We start from the raw sequence: 19,443 nt of genomic DNA on the forward strand, positions 1-19,443 counted from the left end.
TTAAGCTGCTTAGACGCCAAAGATGATGACGACCTTGGCAGAAGATTTTTTGTTAAACTGCTTAGACTAAAGATTTTTGTACATACAGTTAAGGTGGGAGAGGGCGGCTGTGACTTTCTTCAAGATATGAAACTGAGAGTCTGAGACTGCCTAGTTTTCAGGAGGCTGTCAAAGGGTTGTACATGCAGTCATGCACAGTTACTACTAGTTACTTAGTAACAGTTGTATACTTGTATGAGAGAATTTTTGGTAACTTCTCTAATATGTAGTACTAGATTTGCATTGGGCTTCACTCAAATTAAGTTTAAAATCACCTTTGGCTAATCATTATTGTTTAACTACGTAGTACTTCTACTTCGTATTATGTTTATAATTATTGAGTGATGTTGATTTGATCAAGTGTTAAAGAAACATTGGTCTAACGTCTTAATATTAACTATTTGACATAATGTGTGGGTAGAAAGTGTTTGATCGTTGCAAATAACATGAAATGAAAGTAGTATATTAGCCGAAAAGTGGTGGTACTCAAATGTCACCAAATACAAAGTACGGATATCAATCTATGAGTAGCTTCAATACTAGATTTGCATTGGCTTTACTCAATTTATGTTCCAATATTCTCGTACAGAATAAGTTGTAAATATTTTTTTAAAAAATTGGCCAAAGATTTATTTTGTTTCTCTATAATCTACAAAATACATAGCACTCGATAATCATTTAAAAAACTCGACTATCTTAGAATTAAATTCTGTATATATCTTTTACTTTTATATCTCTTTACGCCCGAAAAGAGAACATGAACTCGAAAAGTAGCTCTTTCCATCCATTCATAGTTTCATTTACTGCTGAAATTTGAATGCCCACAGCTCGCATCACAATTCACGAGTGTATTGTGTATTCATGTATAATCTTTTTCTCTTAAATCTTAATCTGTTGCTTACAAACCCAGTCATCTAAAACAGTGATTAATTAATAAAATCAAATCAAATCTTTCAGAAAAATTAACATTAACAAATTCAAGAATATTGCTTTCTTCTTTGCTTCCTTCCACACTGAAAGAGAGAGAGAGTCGGCAAGAAAAACATCGACACACTCCCACAAACACTCTCTCTCTTGACTCAAATGTTTTTACAGATCTCAAATTTGAGAAAATAATTATGATATTCAGATCCAAAATCAAATGGGCAGCTTTAGGAGGATTGATCTTATCCATTGTGTCATTAGTTGTTCATTTATTTCTTGCCAAATATTCTACTGTTGATGTTGTTCATTCTGCTACTTTCAATGTTTTTCCTGATGATTTATCTGTTGGTGTTGGCCCGGTAAGATCCTTTTTCGAAACTAAATTATGGGTTTTTAATTTTGGTTAATTATTAATGTTCTTGCATTAGAATTAGATTATTATTGATGGGTTTTATTAAAAAAATTAATTTTGATGATTTGTTGATTGATGCAGGTTTTGGGGTACAAGAAATTGTGGGAAAATGTGAGATTTCTTCAGTCATTACAGCCTTATTCTAATCCTAGAACTTCATTTCCTGGTAAAATATTTTGATGGGCATTTTATTTTGTATTTGTTTTAGTTGATGAGGAAGTTTCGAATTTGTAGCTCAATTGGTTCTTCAGCTTTTGGTAGCATTTGGTATTTTTGGTGTTATTCATGCACTAATTAATGGTCTATTTTCATGGGCAAATGTCGAATTTTGTATATATAAAGGAATTCATAGTTCGATATGCACTAATTAGTGGCTTTTTTTCGTGGGCAAATGTCGAATTTTATATATTATGTAAAGGAATTCATAGTTTGATATACGCTAATTATTGTTCTTATCTATGCACTGCTTATTGTTATTGATGATGATGAACATTTCTTTCCCATTTTGAATTTTTTTTGGAAGGGTTTGGTTACTACATTTGCTCCTTCCCTCCATTGTGAAACTTTCTGCATTCAATTTCTTAATTTTATATTGATCTTGAAATATCTTTAATTCTTGTTGTAGAGCCTGTACGGAGCAATGGTTTTATATATGCGAAAATATTTGGTGGATTTGAGAAGATAAGAAATTCGGTATATATTGTTGAAGTTTTCTATGTATCCCTGGGCTGTATTTTTTTTTTCCTTTTAGATATTATGTTGTTTGGCAAATTTTCTCTACCTTTTCTCATAAGGTTAATATGTTTTTTGTTTGCAAGATTGCTGATCTTGTTGCCGTAGCTAGACTTTTGAATGCGACTTTGGTCATCCCAGAGATTCAAGAAAGTCTCCAGTCTAAAGGCATCAGGTTCTCCCTTGTTTTGTCATTATTTTCGTTAGTTTCCTTCTAAATATTGCGATGCCTATAGTTTCATCAATCAATCCAAATGATTAATTTTTTTCTTTGTCGCATGTTGTTCCAGCTCAAAGTACAGTAGCTTTTCGTACATATACAATGAGGAGCAGTTCCTAGCAGCTTTGCAAAATGATATTAAAATTGTAAAAACCTTGCCTTCTAAGTTGAAAGAAGCTAGAAAGAAGAAACAGTTTCCAACTTTTAAGCCTACACGGTCTGCCTTGCCAAGTTACTATACTACAGAAATTTTACCAGTGTTGAAAAAAACAAAGGTTATTGGCTTAGTGTTGTATGATGGCGGATGTTTACAGGTATTGTTGCCTCCTTACTTTAGTATCTTGTATTCTTGTTACTTGCTAGTAGCGTCTTGCTCACTATGATTGGTATTGATGCTACTGGATGGAAAATATGAATTTCAGAGGTAGCATGTAAATAATTGAGGCATAATACAGTGTGTACTGTGTATTTGATCTTTAAATGACTTTGTTCTTTTAATGCAATGTATGACCACCTATTCTAGGTAGAAGAACTTTTAGCCTCTTACAATGAACATTATAATGTAGATCATTTTTTGAATTAAATTGTTGCTATATTCCCCTTTCCTGTTTCTCTTTAACAATTTTGATTCATGGATTGTTGGAGACCTCAATTTGATTTATCTTTTTAATAGTCGGAGGGATTTGTCCAACACTCAAGTCTATAGATTCACTTGGGCCTATATAAACTGGAAATTCTATTGCGAACTTCAATAAACTTAATTGCGTGATTATCTCAATTGTTTGTTTACACTTTCAAATGTAAAAATATTTGTCTTGTTTGTTTTCTTTTCCTTATTACTTTTGTGTTCTGTTATATGCCTACTCCTGTTTTTAGTGTTTTATTCAGATGATTAAGAAGTAATGATAATGCATTAATTTGAAGAATACTAAGGAAGTCCTGTGTGTATACTGTATAGTTGTAAAGCAATTATGAATTGTATATAGAACTAATTGCTAATCAACAAAAACAAGGTGTCAGTCTATCTAATTCAATGCAGTACATCAGATTGGTTCGAAGACTTGTTTTATGAACTTTTTGCTCATGGTTCTTCCTCCAGGATGACCTTATTCCTAGCATGGCGGAGTATCAAAGGCTTAGGTGTAGGGTTGCTTATCATGCACTGCACTTTAGAGCAGAAATTCTGGCACTTGGGCATGAAATTGTGAAGAGGTAAATAATATAATTGCGTGTAATCATGTATAGATAGCCACCATTTCGTAGCAACATCAAAAGTTAGTTAATTGGAAAAAGCTATAATTAAGTTTTTCTGGCATTTGTTGATTATTAATTTAGTATCTGAATTGAGTAATTGAGAAAATAAATTTATCCTAGCTCAGTGCAATGCCTGATTGGATTGATTTTGGATCTTATGCTGTTGATAATGGAAGAGAGAGTAACATGTATCAAAGATTTTGACTTCACCTCTGATTCCTTTAGATGTTCAGCTAAGAAGAGTTACTCTTCTTAAATGCTTTCTGATGAATTGGTTGATATTTAAAGTTTTTTGTGGTTTTAGAGAATGATAAAAATTTGTTACTCTATTGCATCAATAGTTACAAAACATATTATCTGAAGAGTGCTTTTTCTATTCAGGTTAAGGGCTTCTGGCCAACCGTACATTGCTTATCACCCGGGGCTTGTGAGAGATGCATTAGCTTATCATGGTTGTGCAGAGCTTTTTCAGGTTCACTTTTACAGACTCACTTTTTAAGCTTTGAATTCTAATTTGTAAAGAGAATAACATGTGATGAAAGGTGCTCATTGATGTCTTCAACTCCCATGAGATGGGGTAGAAATTAGGAATTGCTGTACAGTAATAGCGTGCATCAGCAAGATTATATATTATTGATTATGTATTAATGCACCTAATGGCTATCAGGTAGTTATGTACTTCTAGATGTTTGAATTTGTGTTAGAAAAAATCTATGAAGGGCTTTAATATAGGGGACGAGTAAGTCAGTGCATCAGTGCATGTCTATGCAATTAACTTTACCTTTTCTGTTTTATAATGGGCTAATGGCTATTAGGTTATGTACCTCCACATTATTCAATTCCTCATGTAAAGGGTGATGGATTGGTCCATATAGAATTTGAAATTCTGGTTTGTCAAAGGTTGTAGATGATAAATCAAATTGTTGCAGATTGAAAATGCTACTAGCTTTTTCCTCTAGCTGGATTCTGCATATGCATAAGACTAAGAAGCAAAATAACATGTAATTGTTATTATGTGCATTTTGGCCACGTGGTTTGGTTGTGGAACAATTTTTTATTTCATTACAAGGTTAACTGTTATCATATGCTGACTAGTACTCTGCATGTCAGGATATTCATACTGAACTCATACAGTATAGGAGAGGACAGATGATAAAGCAACGCATTATCAGAGAAGAGCTAAGTGTTGATTCACATGCTCGTAAGATTAATGGCTCTTGCCCCCTTATGCCTGAAGAGGTATTTATCAGTTTAATATCTGTATTTATAACCTGAATCATAGGAATTATCACCTTTCCTTAATGATTATGGCAAAAAGGCACATTTTTTTTTATTATTCTGTCCACTCTTGAAACATAAGGGCTCAACTCCTGCACAGGATTGTGTGTGTGTGTGTGTGTTTTGGTGTGTGCCCCCTTATGCCTGAAGAGGTATTATCAGTTTAATATCTGTATTTATAACCTGAATCATAGGAATTATCACCTTTCCTTAATGATTATGGCAAAAAGGCACATTTTTTTTTATTATTCTGTCCACTCTTGAAACATAAGGGCTCAACTCCTGCACAGGATTGTGTGTGTGTGTGTGTGTTTTGGTGTGTGCCCCCTTATGCCTGAAGAGGTATTATCAGTTTAATATCTGTATTTATAACCTGAATCATAGGAATTATCACCTTTCCTTAATGATTATGGCAAAAAGGCACATTTTTTTTTATTATTCTGTCCACTCTTGAAACATAAGGGCTCAACTCCTGCACAGGATTGTGTGTGTGTGTGTTTTGGTGTGTGCCCCCTTATGCCTGAAGAGGTATTATCAGTTTAATATCTGTATTTATAACCTGAATCATAGGAATTATCACCTTTCCTTAATGATTATGGCAAAAAGGCACATTTTTTTTTTATTATTCTGTCCACTCTTGAAACATAAGGGCTCAACTCCTGCACAGGATTGTGTGTGTGTGTGTGTTTTGGTGTGTGCCCCCTTATGCCTGAAGAGGTATTATCAGTTTAATATCTGTATTTATAACCTGAATCATAGGAATTATCACCTTTCCTTAATGATTATGGCAAAAAGGCACATTTTTTTTATTATTCTGTCCACTCTTGAAACACAAGGGCTCAACTCCTGCACAGGATTGTGTGTGTGTGTGTGGGGGGGGGGGGGGGGGGGGTGGAAGACAGTGAATGAGATTTTTATTCTGGTTGATCTTATTGTTACAATATATGAAACATAAACCTTTAGCAGCCTGCTTATTATGTAACCAATGTTTTACTGAACTCATCTTAATCATTCTGAAACAAGAAGTTTGTTTCTGGAATTTTCGTATGAAACCTGAACTAAGAGCTCATAGTTGGCTTAATAGCTTATTTTTGCTGCACTTCTCTGGTTGCTCAGTACCTTTGAGATTTTTATTTTCATAAACCGTGTCTTCTGTGACTTTGACCTGTTCGAGCTTTGGGAAAAAGTTATCAGAACACATCACAGTGTCGAATGTCGATGCTTATTAAAGACAGTTGTTTCAAATTTTTTATTGATGGTTTCAAGGGACTGAAATCCTATAATGTGTAGAAAGCTTTGGAGGCTTTTTGTCGTTTTGCTGTCTTTAACACAGATTTTTTTATTTTTTGGGAATAGGCAAAAAAATTTATTAATCACCAAAAAACGAAACAGATACACAGGCTTCTAAGTCCCTAGGCAAATGCCCTTCAACCAACTAAGCTCCCTAGCCTTGGACTTTCTTACTAGCTATACAAGAAATTCTATGATAAACATCTATACAAAGCCTATTAACTATAATTTCAGGTCTGCAGAGCTGCCCAAACTACAAGATTCCTTTGATGCCAAATACAGTAGACCAAGGCAGAACAAACACTTTGAAAGACCATCTTCTGAAATCTGTTCCTGCTATGACCCCAGCACCAATCATTACAAGCTTGGAAACTTGTAAAATTCATCACAAATCCCATGCAACAGATTAATCAATTTCTGACTAAAAGCACATTCAAACAGCAAGTGTTAATTAGTTTCAACAACATCAGAACAAAGAGGGCAGCTATCATCATTCACCAAACCATACTGTTTCAACTTGTCCTTAGTTCTGAGCCTGCCCCAAGCAGCCACCCAAGTAACAAATCTATGCTTAGGGATATTATACCTGTTCCAAATCCAATTACACCAAGGGACTTCAATATGACTAGTTTTTAGCCACTTATAAGCACTAGCTACAGTATAGCCTGCTGGATTCTGGTTCCATCTATCTCTAGTGAAACCATGCTTGATCTTCTCTTTAACTTTCCATATCTGTTTCCACTGCCAACTTGCTTGAGCAGGACACCCCAACCTTTTCCAGTTCCTGCCCTTAATATAGTGATGATTCACCCACCTTAGCCACAGGCTATCATTCTTATTTGCTATATCCCAAACATATTTGCCCATGGCAGCAATGTTCCAATTGATACAATCCTGCACTCCTAAACCTCCTTCCTTCTTAGATCTGCAGACAATATCCCAAGCAATAGGAGGAGCCCTGCTGTAAATGGCTTTACCATCCCAAATAAAGTTCCTGCAGACAGCCATAACACCTTCCAATACTCTTTTAGGCAGAATAAAGAGCATAGCCCAATAAGTATGCAAGGAAAGGAGAACAACATTAGCCAGGGTGACTAGCTGTATAGGACATTGTCCTACCACCCCAAAGTCTGATTCTAGCCACAATTTTATCAATGAGAATCTGGCAATCATCATGAGAAAGTTTCTTAGCATTCACATTCACACCAAGATATCTGAAAGGAAAGGAAGATGCAACTAACCCAGAAGCAGCAGCAAAAGTAGCTCACTAGTGATGCAAAAAAAGACATTGGATTTTCCATTATTTGCAACTAACCCAGAAGTAGCAGCAAAAGTAGCTAGACCCCTCATAAGCAACCTAGCAGACTTCTCATCTCCACTACTCATGACTATCAGCAAAGACTAAATGATTTAACTTTACACCCCTGCACCTTGGATGATACTTAAAATCTTTGTGTTCACCAATACTGTAAAGAATCCTAGTTAGGTATTCCATACAGATAACAAACAACAAGGGAGACAAAGGATCTCCCTGTCTCAACCCTTTCTTCCCCTTAAAAAAGCCATGAACCTCCCCATTAATCACTAAGGAGAAACTAGGAGTAGAAACACATTCCATCACCATGTGAACAAACTGGATACGGAATCTAAGAGCCATCAGCATGTCCTTGAGGAAATTCCAACTAACAGAATCATAAGCCTTCCTAATATCCACTTTAAACATACAACCAGCGGGCACATTCTTTCTTTTGTATCTTCCAATCGGGTCCTGAACTATGCAAATATTATGGCAAATTCTTCTCCCTTAACAAAGCCTAATTATCAGAAATTATCTTAGGCAAAATCTTCTTGAGCCTAGCACACAACAACTTAGTTATGACTTTATAAACCACATTGCAACATGCAATTGGTCTACAATCAGTAACAGAGGTAGGCTGATTACTTTTAGGTAACAGCACCAGATTAGTACGGTTAATTTCCTTTAACAGCTTGCCTATTTCAAAGAAATTTTTAACAGCTGCACAAACATCACCTCCAACTATATCCCACCCCATTTTATAAAAAGAGCTATTGAAGCCATCCCAGGAGCCTTGATACCAGGGATCCCAAACATAGCCTTCCTTATTTCCTCATCAGGAGAAGTAAGCATAGCATAGTTGCAAGATCATCAGTAACTAAAGGACCCTTATGAACAATATCCTGCTCCACCTTAGTGTCACAAGCTTGCTCAGAGCCTAGAAGCCACTTATAATGCTCCACAAAAGCCTTATTCACATGCTCTTTACTTGCACACCAAACTCCATTCATGTCTGCAATTGCCACCACCTTCTTATTAAAGGCATGAATTTTAATACTCCTATGGAAAAAAGCAGTATTATCATCTCCCAACTTAAGCCACTTAATCTTAGACTTCTGTTAAAGGAAAGCAAAATATCCTTCCTAGAGTCTAGCAAACTTTTCAAGGCTTAGAATAATCCCATTGAATCAACTTCTGAATGTCCATCACTTCACTATTAGCTTCCAGGAATCTAGCTCCAATCTCTGAATATTCAGATTTATTCAGGCCCTTTAAGACCTTTTTCACTTCCTTAGCTTTTTAACAACCTGGTACATTTTCCGCCAACAAACCATATATCCCAAGCTTTCCGTCAAAGAATTTAAAAGCCTTGGGTCCATTGATCTTCAAAGCAAATAACAGCAGAGGACAGTGATCAAACCACATCTCAAAATTATAATGAACAAAAGAACAAGGAAAGGAAACAATCCAATCAGACTGTCAATCTTACTGTAAACTCTTGCATCCCCTAATTGCTTGTTAGTCCAGGTATATCTAGCACCAATCTGATTCATATCCTTCAAATCACAATACTCTACACAGTCCTTAAAAGGAGTCATTTCAAAGTGCCTAATAGCCTGCCAATCTATCATCTTGAAAAGAGGACAGTTAAAATCTCAAAGACCCTTTCATTCCAGAACATCTGGTTGAAATGTTCTTCAGACTATCCCAAAGACCCTTTCTATCATCAGCATCATTCATTCCATAAACAAAAGTGCATTCAAACTCTTTATTTAAAGTCTTATTTAGCACTCTAGTATGAATAAACTGAGCATCTGTGATAATAATATCCACAGCAAACAGCTCACTGATCCAGGCTAACAAAATTCTCCCCCCTTTCACCTTATTAAAGTTTGTACTGATAGACCGCAGGAAAGTTATCCTGCTTCACCTTAGTTTCAACAAGACAGCGGAGACCTATATGATCTCTGCTTGCTTATAGGGGCAATTCAAACCCCTAATATTCCACACCATGACCCTATCCATGCTCCTGGCGGGAGCTACATTAAGAGCATCATACACATTCCCCAAACATCTCCAAAAACCACCTGTGACTTCAGAATATCCTCTTTTAGAGAGTCAAAAGAGTTTTGAAGCTGAACAGCAGGTTGCCTAATTGGGCTCAACTTCTTCCCATTCTCAACTGGCACAAGACAGGATCAGAGGCATCCAAGTCTTGTACCTCTTGCTGTTGCTGCTTAGGTTCAACAACAGCTTTTACCACCTTAGGTCTCCACACCATTTTCACAGTCTTCTTTTGGCATGACCCATCAGCATGTCCCTTCCCCCCACATTCCCAAGTAATACTCTGTTCATATAGGATACCCTTTTCACGTCTGGAAATTCTTGTTTTAGGTCCATCTCTACAAGATACCTAACATAAGCCACCCTATCCCTCGATAAAGTAGCAGCATCAGGGATAGGATTACCAATTAGACCCACAATCTTTTCCAAGCAATTCTTCCCCCAATATTTCAACGGCAAACCCGGAATTTGTACCCAGACAGGAATTTTAGCATCATTAAGTTCCAATTCCATCCCATCTTCCCATTGTCTAAGACAACCTGGTTTCTTATCCATGAGCAAATTTAAAGAGGCAAGAGCTTTGTCTCTAGTTTCCGAATTAAGAAATCTAATCAATAATATACCCCTTTTTAGTGGAATTACTTTATCAACATTCATTTTTCCCCAAATTTGATGACAAAACCCCTCAAAAGTTTTAATATGTGGATTAGCAGCAATTGTAAACGCAACTACTCCTAGTTTCCAGTAATCAAGTTCATCAACAATATCATCCATAGTCAATTGTAACACAGGTTTATGCAATTCAGATTGAGGAGGGTGAAATGGAGATACCTCAGCAACATTTTCCGATGCTCTGTTTTTCGACCCAGAATCGCACCGCTGCAAAACAGTCATCCACTCTGACAGCTTCGATTTCTCTCTTGATTTTGTGATTAACTCATCCAAAGATTGCTCCGGAGTTAGCATGCAACGCTCAATTTCATCCTCAACATCAAACTCCAATGGCGGAATTTGACCTACGTCACCCTTCGATTTAGTTTTCTGCCCCCCAGCATAAGGACTATGCATCAAACCGACGCCATTGATGAGAACATCTTCCTTGCCCCCCTTCTGCGAGCCCTGATTTCCCTTCTTCTTCCTCGCCATAGCATAGAAATTCTAGAGAGAGAAACTCGTAGGAGGTATTTTGTTAAAGTTAACACAGAGATTTGATGCTGAGCTCCACACATTTGAATGATGTACATTGATCTGATTGAGCTTCATTGAGTAAAATCTTTTATACAACATGCCTCTCAGCCAAAGGTGGTGTTTTGTTCACCTTCATTTGAATTTAAGAATGAGTTTGTATCATTCAAACCCATTTCTTATGGTAGTCATGATCAGAGGAAGATGTGTAATCAGATTGGTTTCGTGGACTCACTCAACTGTCCTTCCTTGCTTCGCTTCACCTTCCCCCCTGCTCGCCCTCCTCGACTCTTCACTCATTCACCAACTCGCACACAAATGAAAACAACAGATGACTTGCCTTTATTGTCAATGCATTTTAGTAAATTAGAACTTTCAAAAAAGGAAAGAGATGTCACTCTTATGATTTTTTTTTCTACTGTGCAAGAACCTCTGTCCATACACCTACCATCCCTTCCCTAGCACCCCCTTTGGCCGTACCACTTAACACCAGCAAAAACTCTTCAATAGCGATAGCTACCTTCATGCAACATCATCACTATGCCACACCATGCCCTGAATATGCACTTCCTCTTTTTAAAATTTATTACTCCCTTTGGAGTTTCATACTTGCAAATACAAAACTTATACCTATGCCATTAACATTTTATTATTTTTTTTGGAAAAAATATAAGAAACTGATATTTTTTGAGCAAACATATCAAGATGATCTGTCTAGATTCCACATGACTATATTTTCCTTACGTATCACTCACTAAAGATGGTCAAATCAATTTGAACATTATAAAAGTTCAAATGATGTATTTTAAATGATTTTTTGGTAAATTAGATGAATTGGTTGATGTGGGGCGTTATACTGTTATAGAGAAAAGAGAGGGATTTACAATTTGTTTAGGTAGGCACTTAGGAGGGAAAGTGAGAGGAGGCAGGGTAGGAAGAAAGAAGGGAAGGAGAAAACAAATTCCTGTGATACAATTTCAAAGAGCATGAGGGGAGAAAAGGGAAGGGAGCATTGTTTGAGTTTATTTTTGGAAATTTTGCGAACAATTACCGCAAAAGTTCCAACTTTTGCGAACAACTACCTTTATTTTTTTTTTTTTTTTTGCGAACAACTACCACAAACTTTGTATTTGTTTTGTTTTGTTACCACTACCAGTTAACGATGGACGTTTGCTTGCCGTATGTGGGGCCCACCTTTCGTCCTTTTCCCTCCAACTATCTCTCCTTTATATTAACGATCTTCCCCCTAATTAGATACTCTCTGTTTCTTTGAATGTTTGTCTTCGAAAAATTTTAGGGCATAGGTGAAATTGCTCACCTAGAGATCGAATTCAAGCTATTAGGATTGAAAAAACATTTAATATTCGTTCATTTTCTTAATCTTTCTTATGATTTCTGGTTAATTGTTCATTTATTTGTGTATTGAACGAATTAGGGTGGGCCCCACATGCGGCAAGCAAACGTTCATCATTAACTGGTAGTGGTAACAAAACAAATACAAAGTTTGTGGTAGTTGTTCGCAAAAAAAAAAATAAAGGTAGTTGTTCGCAAAAGTTGGAACTTTTGCGTTAGTTGTTCGCAAAATTTACTTTATTTTTCTCCATTTTGCCTTAGGTAGTTTTCACACACAACATCAATGGAGGAAGTAGTCATTGAAGTAGTCATATTTACCATTCCAAATCCATCAATGCTTTCGAATGTCCTCTTACTCCTCCATTTCCTTGCCATCAGCGGTTGTTACAAATATCTGGGCACGGCCAAAATTGTCTTTGACCACTTCCTCTCCAACGTATGGGTGCTTGTTACATCGAAGATCCCGTCTACCTTGCCCATTGTTGATGTCGGCAACATGATTTCTTGATCAAAGATGAAATTAAAATCCTAATATTAAATTGGGGGAAGTAGTTTGACATTATTAAAAATAGAGCACAGTATAGGGGCAAAGGGGTAGATCATTTGTGGATGAATGAAGAATGAAGAACAAAAAACGAGAAGGATCATGGATGAGAAAGTGAGATATGGCAGTAGAGGAACAAAGGAAATTATTAGGGTAATTAAGTTATTTCATTATTGTTATCCCTAAATTTCCATTTACAACAATGAAGGTAATAAAAATCCTCCATTTTCTTTTCCTTCATTTCACTCAACCTCCTAATTTGCTATCCAGATGAAACTGCATTACTCCCGTTTCCTCCTAAACCTTCCTTCTAAAAAAGCTGTTACTGTGTGATAGTGCAGAGAAACTATATCAGGTTCTGGGAGAGATCATTGTCGAAAAGAGGATGCGAGCTTGTTGGAGGCATGGTGTTGCAGGGGCTGGATGGAGAGATATGATTCATATGAGAGATGCAGTAAAGACTAGATGAATAAAGGAGAGAAAGACATCGGAAGAGAAAGAAGATTGGATCCTGCTGGGTGATTAGGTGCCATTGTGTAATGAGATGGAGTATGTGGCTTGTTGGGGGCATGGCTGGGTTTGTGGGAAATTAATTAGAGGGACTGGAAGAGGGAAATAAAACTGGGCCAAAGGAAAATTAAAGCCTTTCTTGGGCTCTTCCTGGAGCATGTTGATTATCTTTGTTAAAACTTCAGTATAGAAGTACTTTTTGGAAGCTAATGGATATATTGTTGTGCATTGCGAAGGAAAATTCTTCTTCATACTCACTACATGGTAAGTAATTTGAAAAAGATCCTACCCCTTGTTAGAGAAGTGTGTCACTACCTACCAAAATACGGAGATACTTGCTATCATGCCATCACAGTATCTCGTATTCTATGAACTCTAGTATTACACCTTTCTTAGTAATACTATCATATTCTGAGTAAGCTACCACGTTTAAATAAAATTATTCTAACCTCCTTTACGTTGGTCTTTACTGGAAAACTATGTGACTAGCCCACTAATGTCTGTCCCATTACGTTTGCCACTTGAATTAGTGAATTTTGATGTGAAATGCTAAGTATAACTACTAAAGTCTGAGAAGAGGACATTGGTGTCAACCAAGATCTTTATATTAGCTTCAATTGTGTTACAGTATCAGACCAAACAATTTTTTAGAATCCTGAACTGTTCATTCTTATTCTTGGCTTCTTGCATGGTGAGGGGATATGAAAAATATTTAAAGGGAAAACTAAGAAAGTGATCAAAGATGTGTATTTTAGAGCTTTTTTTGGATACATTGAACTAAAAGTTCAAAGAATTCATATTCTCTTGTTCAGTCACATTTTACCTAACTTGAAACCAAATAGCTCGTGGAGTCTTGGATACCTCTGCTCGTCCTAGTGTATATCAAAGCTCTACTTCAGACCAGAATTTCCATCTTATTGTTGTGGACTTCCCTAAATAAGTGAAGCACCGTGTGCATATTTTTATTTTAGAAATTTATGGTAGTATCATCATTTCAGTCCATAACTAAGCAATGTATGAATTGATTTTAATCCCTAAACTACAATAGAAGTAAGAAACATGCTGGAAACTGAAATTTCTACGATTGGACTTCTTTTAACTTAAAAAGCTTTTCGATCTAAAGTATTTCTACGATTGGACTTCTTTTAACTTAAAAAGCTTTTCGATCTAAAGTATGTGCCTCCGACCTTCCACTGAGATTACAGATTACACAATACCAGAAATAAGCCACAAAATCAATTATCTTAGGACTTCTGCTCAAACTCATAAATGTACTTGATTGAATGTAGCTAAGCTCCAAAATTAACTTGAAATTACTTGAATATGCATCATAATTGCATTCTCTGTGATAATTTAAGCTCCGTGGAGCACTGTAATTACATATATGGCTCCGTACTGTTATAGACTAGGTTTGCGGCTGTAAATATTGTAATTTGATTGTAAGATTAATAAGAAAGCTTGAGTTTTTTTTTTTTTTTTTTTTTTTTTTTTTTTTTTTTTTTTTTAATATTGAAACTAGCAAAAGGGTTACAAAGATAAATATAGCTTTAGGCTATAACTCTTGGTGATAGCTTGTGAGTTGAGGCTACTAATCTCACATTCAAAATGTCACTCAATTTCTGCCTAACTTCCTACTGCTACAGTGCTACCTACTTCTCTTATATACTCAAGCGCTACCATAACCCTAACATTAATGTATTTTGGCCCCATACCCCCATTATATTGGAGTATCTCAGGTCTGCTATTTCATGTTGCCTCCTAGTGGAATGTTAATTGCATTTGTCTCCTAGTGCATAGCTGTTCCCTCCTTTTTCTGAGTCTGCAATTTGTCTCTCATTGTTGGTTCATCACATGTACCCTCAATGAGGATTAGTTGCACTGCTGAAATTGGGGATCCTATTATTGGGCTGAATTAGTGCCTACTGAAATTAGTTAGGAAATTTTGTCAGAAAAAACTAGTTATAACAACTATTTTGTTGGAAAAAACCTTATAAAAATTTTTTGGCAAGGAGAAACCAGATTGTAAAATATTTTTGTTGAAAACAACCTAGATCTCTAATCACTCGATTAACCACTAATTTGCCCTTAATTCTTCTAATTACTCATAACTCACACTAATTATTTAATAATTAAGTATATTTTTTAATTAAATAACAAAAAACAAAAACCAACCTCACCACCACCAGTAGCCACCATATCCTTCTCCCCCTCCCATGGCAGCATCACCCTCCCTCATCCCCAGCCGCCGCCTGGAACCCCTCACCCCCACCAAACCGACCCCCCTTTCCCCTTTACCCTCGCCGACCCCCCTCCTCCGGAAAACCACCCGCCATAACCACAACCCAGAAAACCACCCCAAAACCCCAACCAAAACGCTTCATACACAACTAAATCCCCTCCTCAATCTTCAACAATCCCTCCTTAAACGCCGCAATCTTTCTCCTCCCATCTAATTACAACTTCGAAATCCCTCCTTAAATGCCACAATTGCTTTTGGGTTGTTTCAATTACTCGCTCGGAAAGTTCAATTTGATGTGATTCTGGGTTGATTCATTTTTAGGTTAGGGTTTAGGAGGGTGGTCGCGGCGAGGTGAAAGGGGAAAGGGAGGGGGTTGGTTCGACGGTGGAGGTTGGTCAGCGGGGTTGGGGGGTTCTAGGCGGCGGCTGGGGATGGGGGAGGGGGCTGCTTCCATGGGAGGGAGAGAAGGAGAGGGTGGCTGTCTGGTGGTGGTGAGGGTGGTTTTTTTTTTTTTTTAATTTATAAATCAACTTAATTATTAAATAGTTAGTGAGAGTTATGACTAATTAGAAGAATTAAGGGGAAATTAGTGGTTAATTGAGTGATTAGAGATCTCAGGTTGTCTTCAACAAACACAAAAATATTTTACAATCTGGTTTCTTCTTGTCAAAATTTTTTTTAAGGTTTTTTCCCACAAAATAGTTGTTATAAATGGTTTTTTCTAATAAAATTTCCAATTAATTATTGAAAATTAGTCTTGATTAGCTTATTAAAAGTTGGGGAGGGCCGGAGGGGACTCCCCTTGTTTGATCACTATGCCCAACTGTGACATAATACTCCTTATTACAATCTACCTTATCTTTCCTAATCGAAATGCTCTTGGTGATAAATCTGATGATACTGTGCCGGTATTTGCAAAGCCAATTCCAATGCATTGTTCTCACTATCTGAAAGCAACATCATTATTGCTATATAGAAACAAATAACTATGTGAATAGTATACGCATGTCTTTCATCCTTTCCGGTAATCTTCTTTACAATAACCATGAAATGACGGGGCATTACTAAAGCTTTGTTTGAGATTTTGTATTTTTTGATAATTGGGAAGTTCTTTCTGCTTATCATGGCTGAACTTAGATACTTTTTTAATTTTGTTAATTTTTATTTTGCATGCTTGATTGTTTTTTTAGACATTATTAACTTACTATTTGCCACATCTATACATTTGTGCTCCCCTAGGCTCAGACTTTCATCTTTCCACTTTGTGTTGAGTGGTAGTTTTTGGAGATGTTATCCTTGCCAATTTGCCATATCTGGAGTCCAGTTATCCATCTGAAATTTGGTTGGGACTTGGGAGTTAGTGGTTCCTTAAGTTCTTTGTTTGTAATGCACTTCAATTTTTCTGTACTACAGGTAGGTTTGCTGCTTCGAGCCATGGGATATCCTCCGCTCACCAGAATATATGTGGCTGGCTCGGAAATCTTTGGTGGTCAAAGGATACTGATCCCTCTCCGGGCCATGTACACCAACTTGGTAGACCGCACCTCATTGTGCAATAAGCAGGAGTTGTTGAACTTGTTTGGCCCTGAAAAGCCTCTTGAGGATAGTTTTCTTGAAACGCTTCCATCTAAAAGCCCACAGAAGTCCAAAGAAGATTGGGACAAGGCTGGTCCCCGACCTAGGCCCCTTCCTCCTCCTCCTGACAGACCTATTTACCGTCATGAGAAGGAAGGATGGTATGGTTGGGTTGCTGAGAAGGATGTAGAGCCAGATCCCTCGCCAACAGAATTGAGGAATCAGGCACATAGACTCTTGTGGGCTGCTATTGATTATATAGTGTCAGTTGAAGCAGATGTTTTTTTTCCCGGTTTTCATAGCGACGGCAGTGGATGGCCAGATTTCTCAAATTTGGTTATGGGGCACCGGCTTTATGAAGTTGCAGCATTAAGAACATACAGACCAGATAGGTACTTTATAACTAAGTACTCTGCCATTGCACTTCATGTTTCTAGTATTTTTCTGTCTGCCTTTTCCTTATCTGTTTGGGGAGGACTTATTATCATGCCAAGTAGGTATTACTTCATACCTGATTCCTCACCTCATATATGAATAATGGAATCTTCTTCTGCTGTAAATGCATTTTTTTTATGGTACCACATTTTCATGTGAAAATATATGTGTGTGTTCATTTCTGAACTCAGATGAAGACCAACGCATATCTTTAAAAAAAATAGATCTTTGAGAAATGAACCCCCTTTAGTTAAAAATTGCTTCACTTTATTATATTAAAGTTCTGACAGGAGGCCTAAATCGTGTTCATCAGGAAAATACTGGCAGAACTATTCAATAGTAGCAGTGAGAATCTATATCATCCCAAACGCAGCTGGATTTCTTCAGTGAGAGAGCATTTGAACAAGAGTATTGTTGTGGAGGGCCTTCTAAGAGAACTACAATTGTCAAAACCTGCTGCATTCCTTTCTTACCCCATCCCAGAGTGCTCATGTCGGACATCAAACTCTGCTGAGATTCTTGGTTCAATATACAAAGATATCGACGAGTGCCCTAAATGGATGGAGAAAGGTCTCAAAGTCAGCCAAGAGACACTTTTAAGCGGGAGTGACTCACAAGATGATGATGCTGAATTGGATAAGCAGATGGAACCTGATGAAGACAATTCAACAGATACAAAACCATCATTGGAACAGGATGAGGAAATGGATCCTGACGACTAGAGGTAGTTTTGCAAATATGTTCACATTCTTTTGCATCATTTCCATTGGAAAAACTTAGCAATCTGCTTTCGACAAAGTCGATCTCCCTCGGGTGCTAGTTTGGAGAATACTGATGCACCAAAGGCTGACCAAGGTTATGATGTTTTTCTAACTGCCCCATTGTATTAAGGCTGCACTTTTGAGGTACTAAAGGCCAGATATCTTCAGCAAGTGGTTGCCTCCTTGTCATTGTAAGCATATGCATAATTTTCAACGGAAATTTTCTTCAGGAGAGCTGCAAGTTTTGGAAGCTGATCAATTTTTTTTTTAATACTTTTTTTTTTCCATACTATAATTTACATTTTCATTTTCTTTTCTTTCTATTTTTCTACGCTTTTTGGTAGAAATTTTTTATACCGATAGGAAGGGCTAGATTATTGTTCGTTCTGTATATCAAAATGTATTCTAATTTTTTACTCACGGCTATTAATAAAAGAATGTATGATTTGTTGAGTTATTCCTATTATTCATCATATCTTAGAGAAAAATTATAGCTTAGTTTCACTGCATTTCTTTTGCAGCTGCCTTTATTCTATCATTTGTAACCCCGTATTACATTATTATAGACGTAATTTGATCACTTCATTTATTTTGATGTTTGTTACTCCCTCCGTTTTTAAATACTTGCTCCACTTTCTATTTGTGGCCGTTTTTAAATACTTGCTCCATTTCCTTATTTGGAAAGCTTTTATAATATTTAATTAATTTCTCTCACCTAGTGGATCCAACATATATTCTCTTTCATCCAATTCTCTCCACTACTTTTGCCTTTTACATTTTTTTATTCTTCCACCAACCTCATTACCTCCATATTTTATTACTTTCTCCAATTTCTCCTAAAAATCCGCGCATGGAGAAATGGAGCAAGTATTTAAAAACGGAGGGAGTATTAAATAACATAGTTAAAAAAATCTCATGGACAAATTATTTTATTAATCACATGCCCAAGTTTATTTTGTTGATGGTTTATCATGTGTCAATTTCATAAATAAATCAACAAAAAAAAAATCTCGATAATAAAATCAATCACGATAAGACCCACTATGTTCTCTTCAGCTTATCCTCAAAAAAAAAAATGTTCCCTTTAGCTTAATTTCAATTCAGCTCCAATTATTTCAGTTACTATTTTCCTTCTCTCATAAATAATTCAGTTCACCTTATTTCAGCAGTAAATCAGAACACACCTTTAGTGAGAAATTGTTACGAATAATTTATTTACGAAATTGTAAAAAAAAAAAAAAAAAAAAAAAAAAAATTGTTAAGTCAAGTACATACACAAACTTTGATTTTCTCCACAAAAGTACTCCCAACATTGAAAAAAAAGACGAAGT

At 36.4% G+C, this 19,443-nt stretch overlaps 1 protein-coding gene across 1 annotated transcript; it reads left to right on the forward strand.

Annotated features, from left to right (window-relative positions):
- Positions 1 to 802: 802 nt before the first annotated feature.
- LOC145576427 (protein EMBRYO SAC DEVELOPMENT ARREST 30-like) lies at positions 803 to 18,530 on the forward strand. The gene is made up of 10 exons (XM_081634198.1): positions 803 to 1,322; positions 1,457 to 1,541; positions 2,001 to 2,068; positions 2,194 to 2,282; positions 2,398 to 2,641; positions 3,427 to 3,539; positions 3,963 to 4,053; positions 4,692 to 4,820; positions 16,755 to 17,308; positions 17,665 to 18,530. Exons 1-10 carry the CDS (start codon positions 1,158 to 1,160, stop codon positions 18,071 to 18,073), a joined length of 1,947 nt encoding a protein of 648 aa, XP_081490324.1. The 5' UTR covers positions 803 to 1,157; the 3' UTR covers positions 18,074 to 18,530.
- The last annotated feature ends 913 nt before the right edge of the window (positions 18,531 to 19,443 follow it).

This window comes from Chenopodium album, chromosome 13 (genome assembly GCF_948465745.1).
Source record: "Chenopodium album chromosome 13, dcCheAlbu1.1, whole genome shotgun sequence".
Taxonomy (NCBI): domain Eukaryota; kingdom Viridiplantae; phylum Streptophyta; class Magnoliopsida; order Caryophyllales; family Amaranthaceae; genus Chenopodium; species Chenopodium album.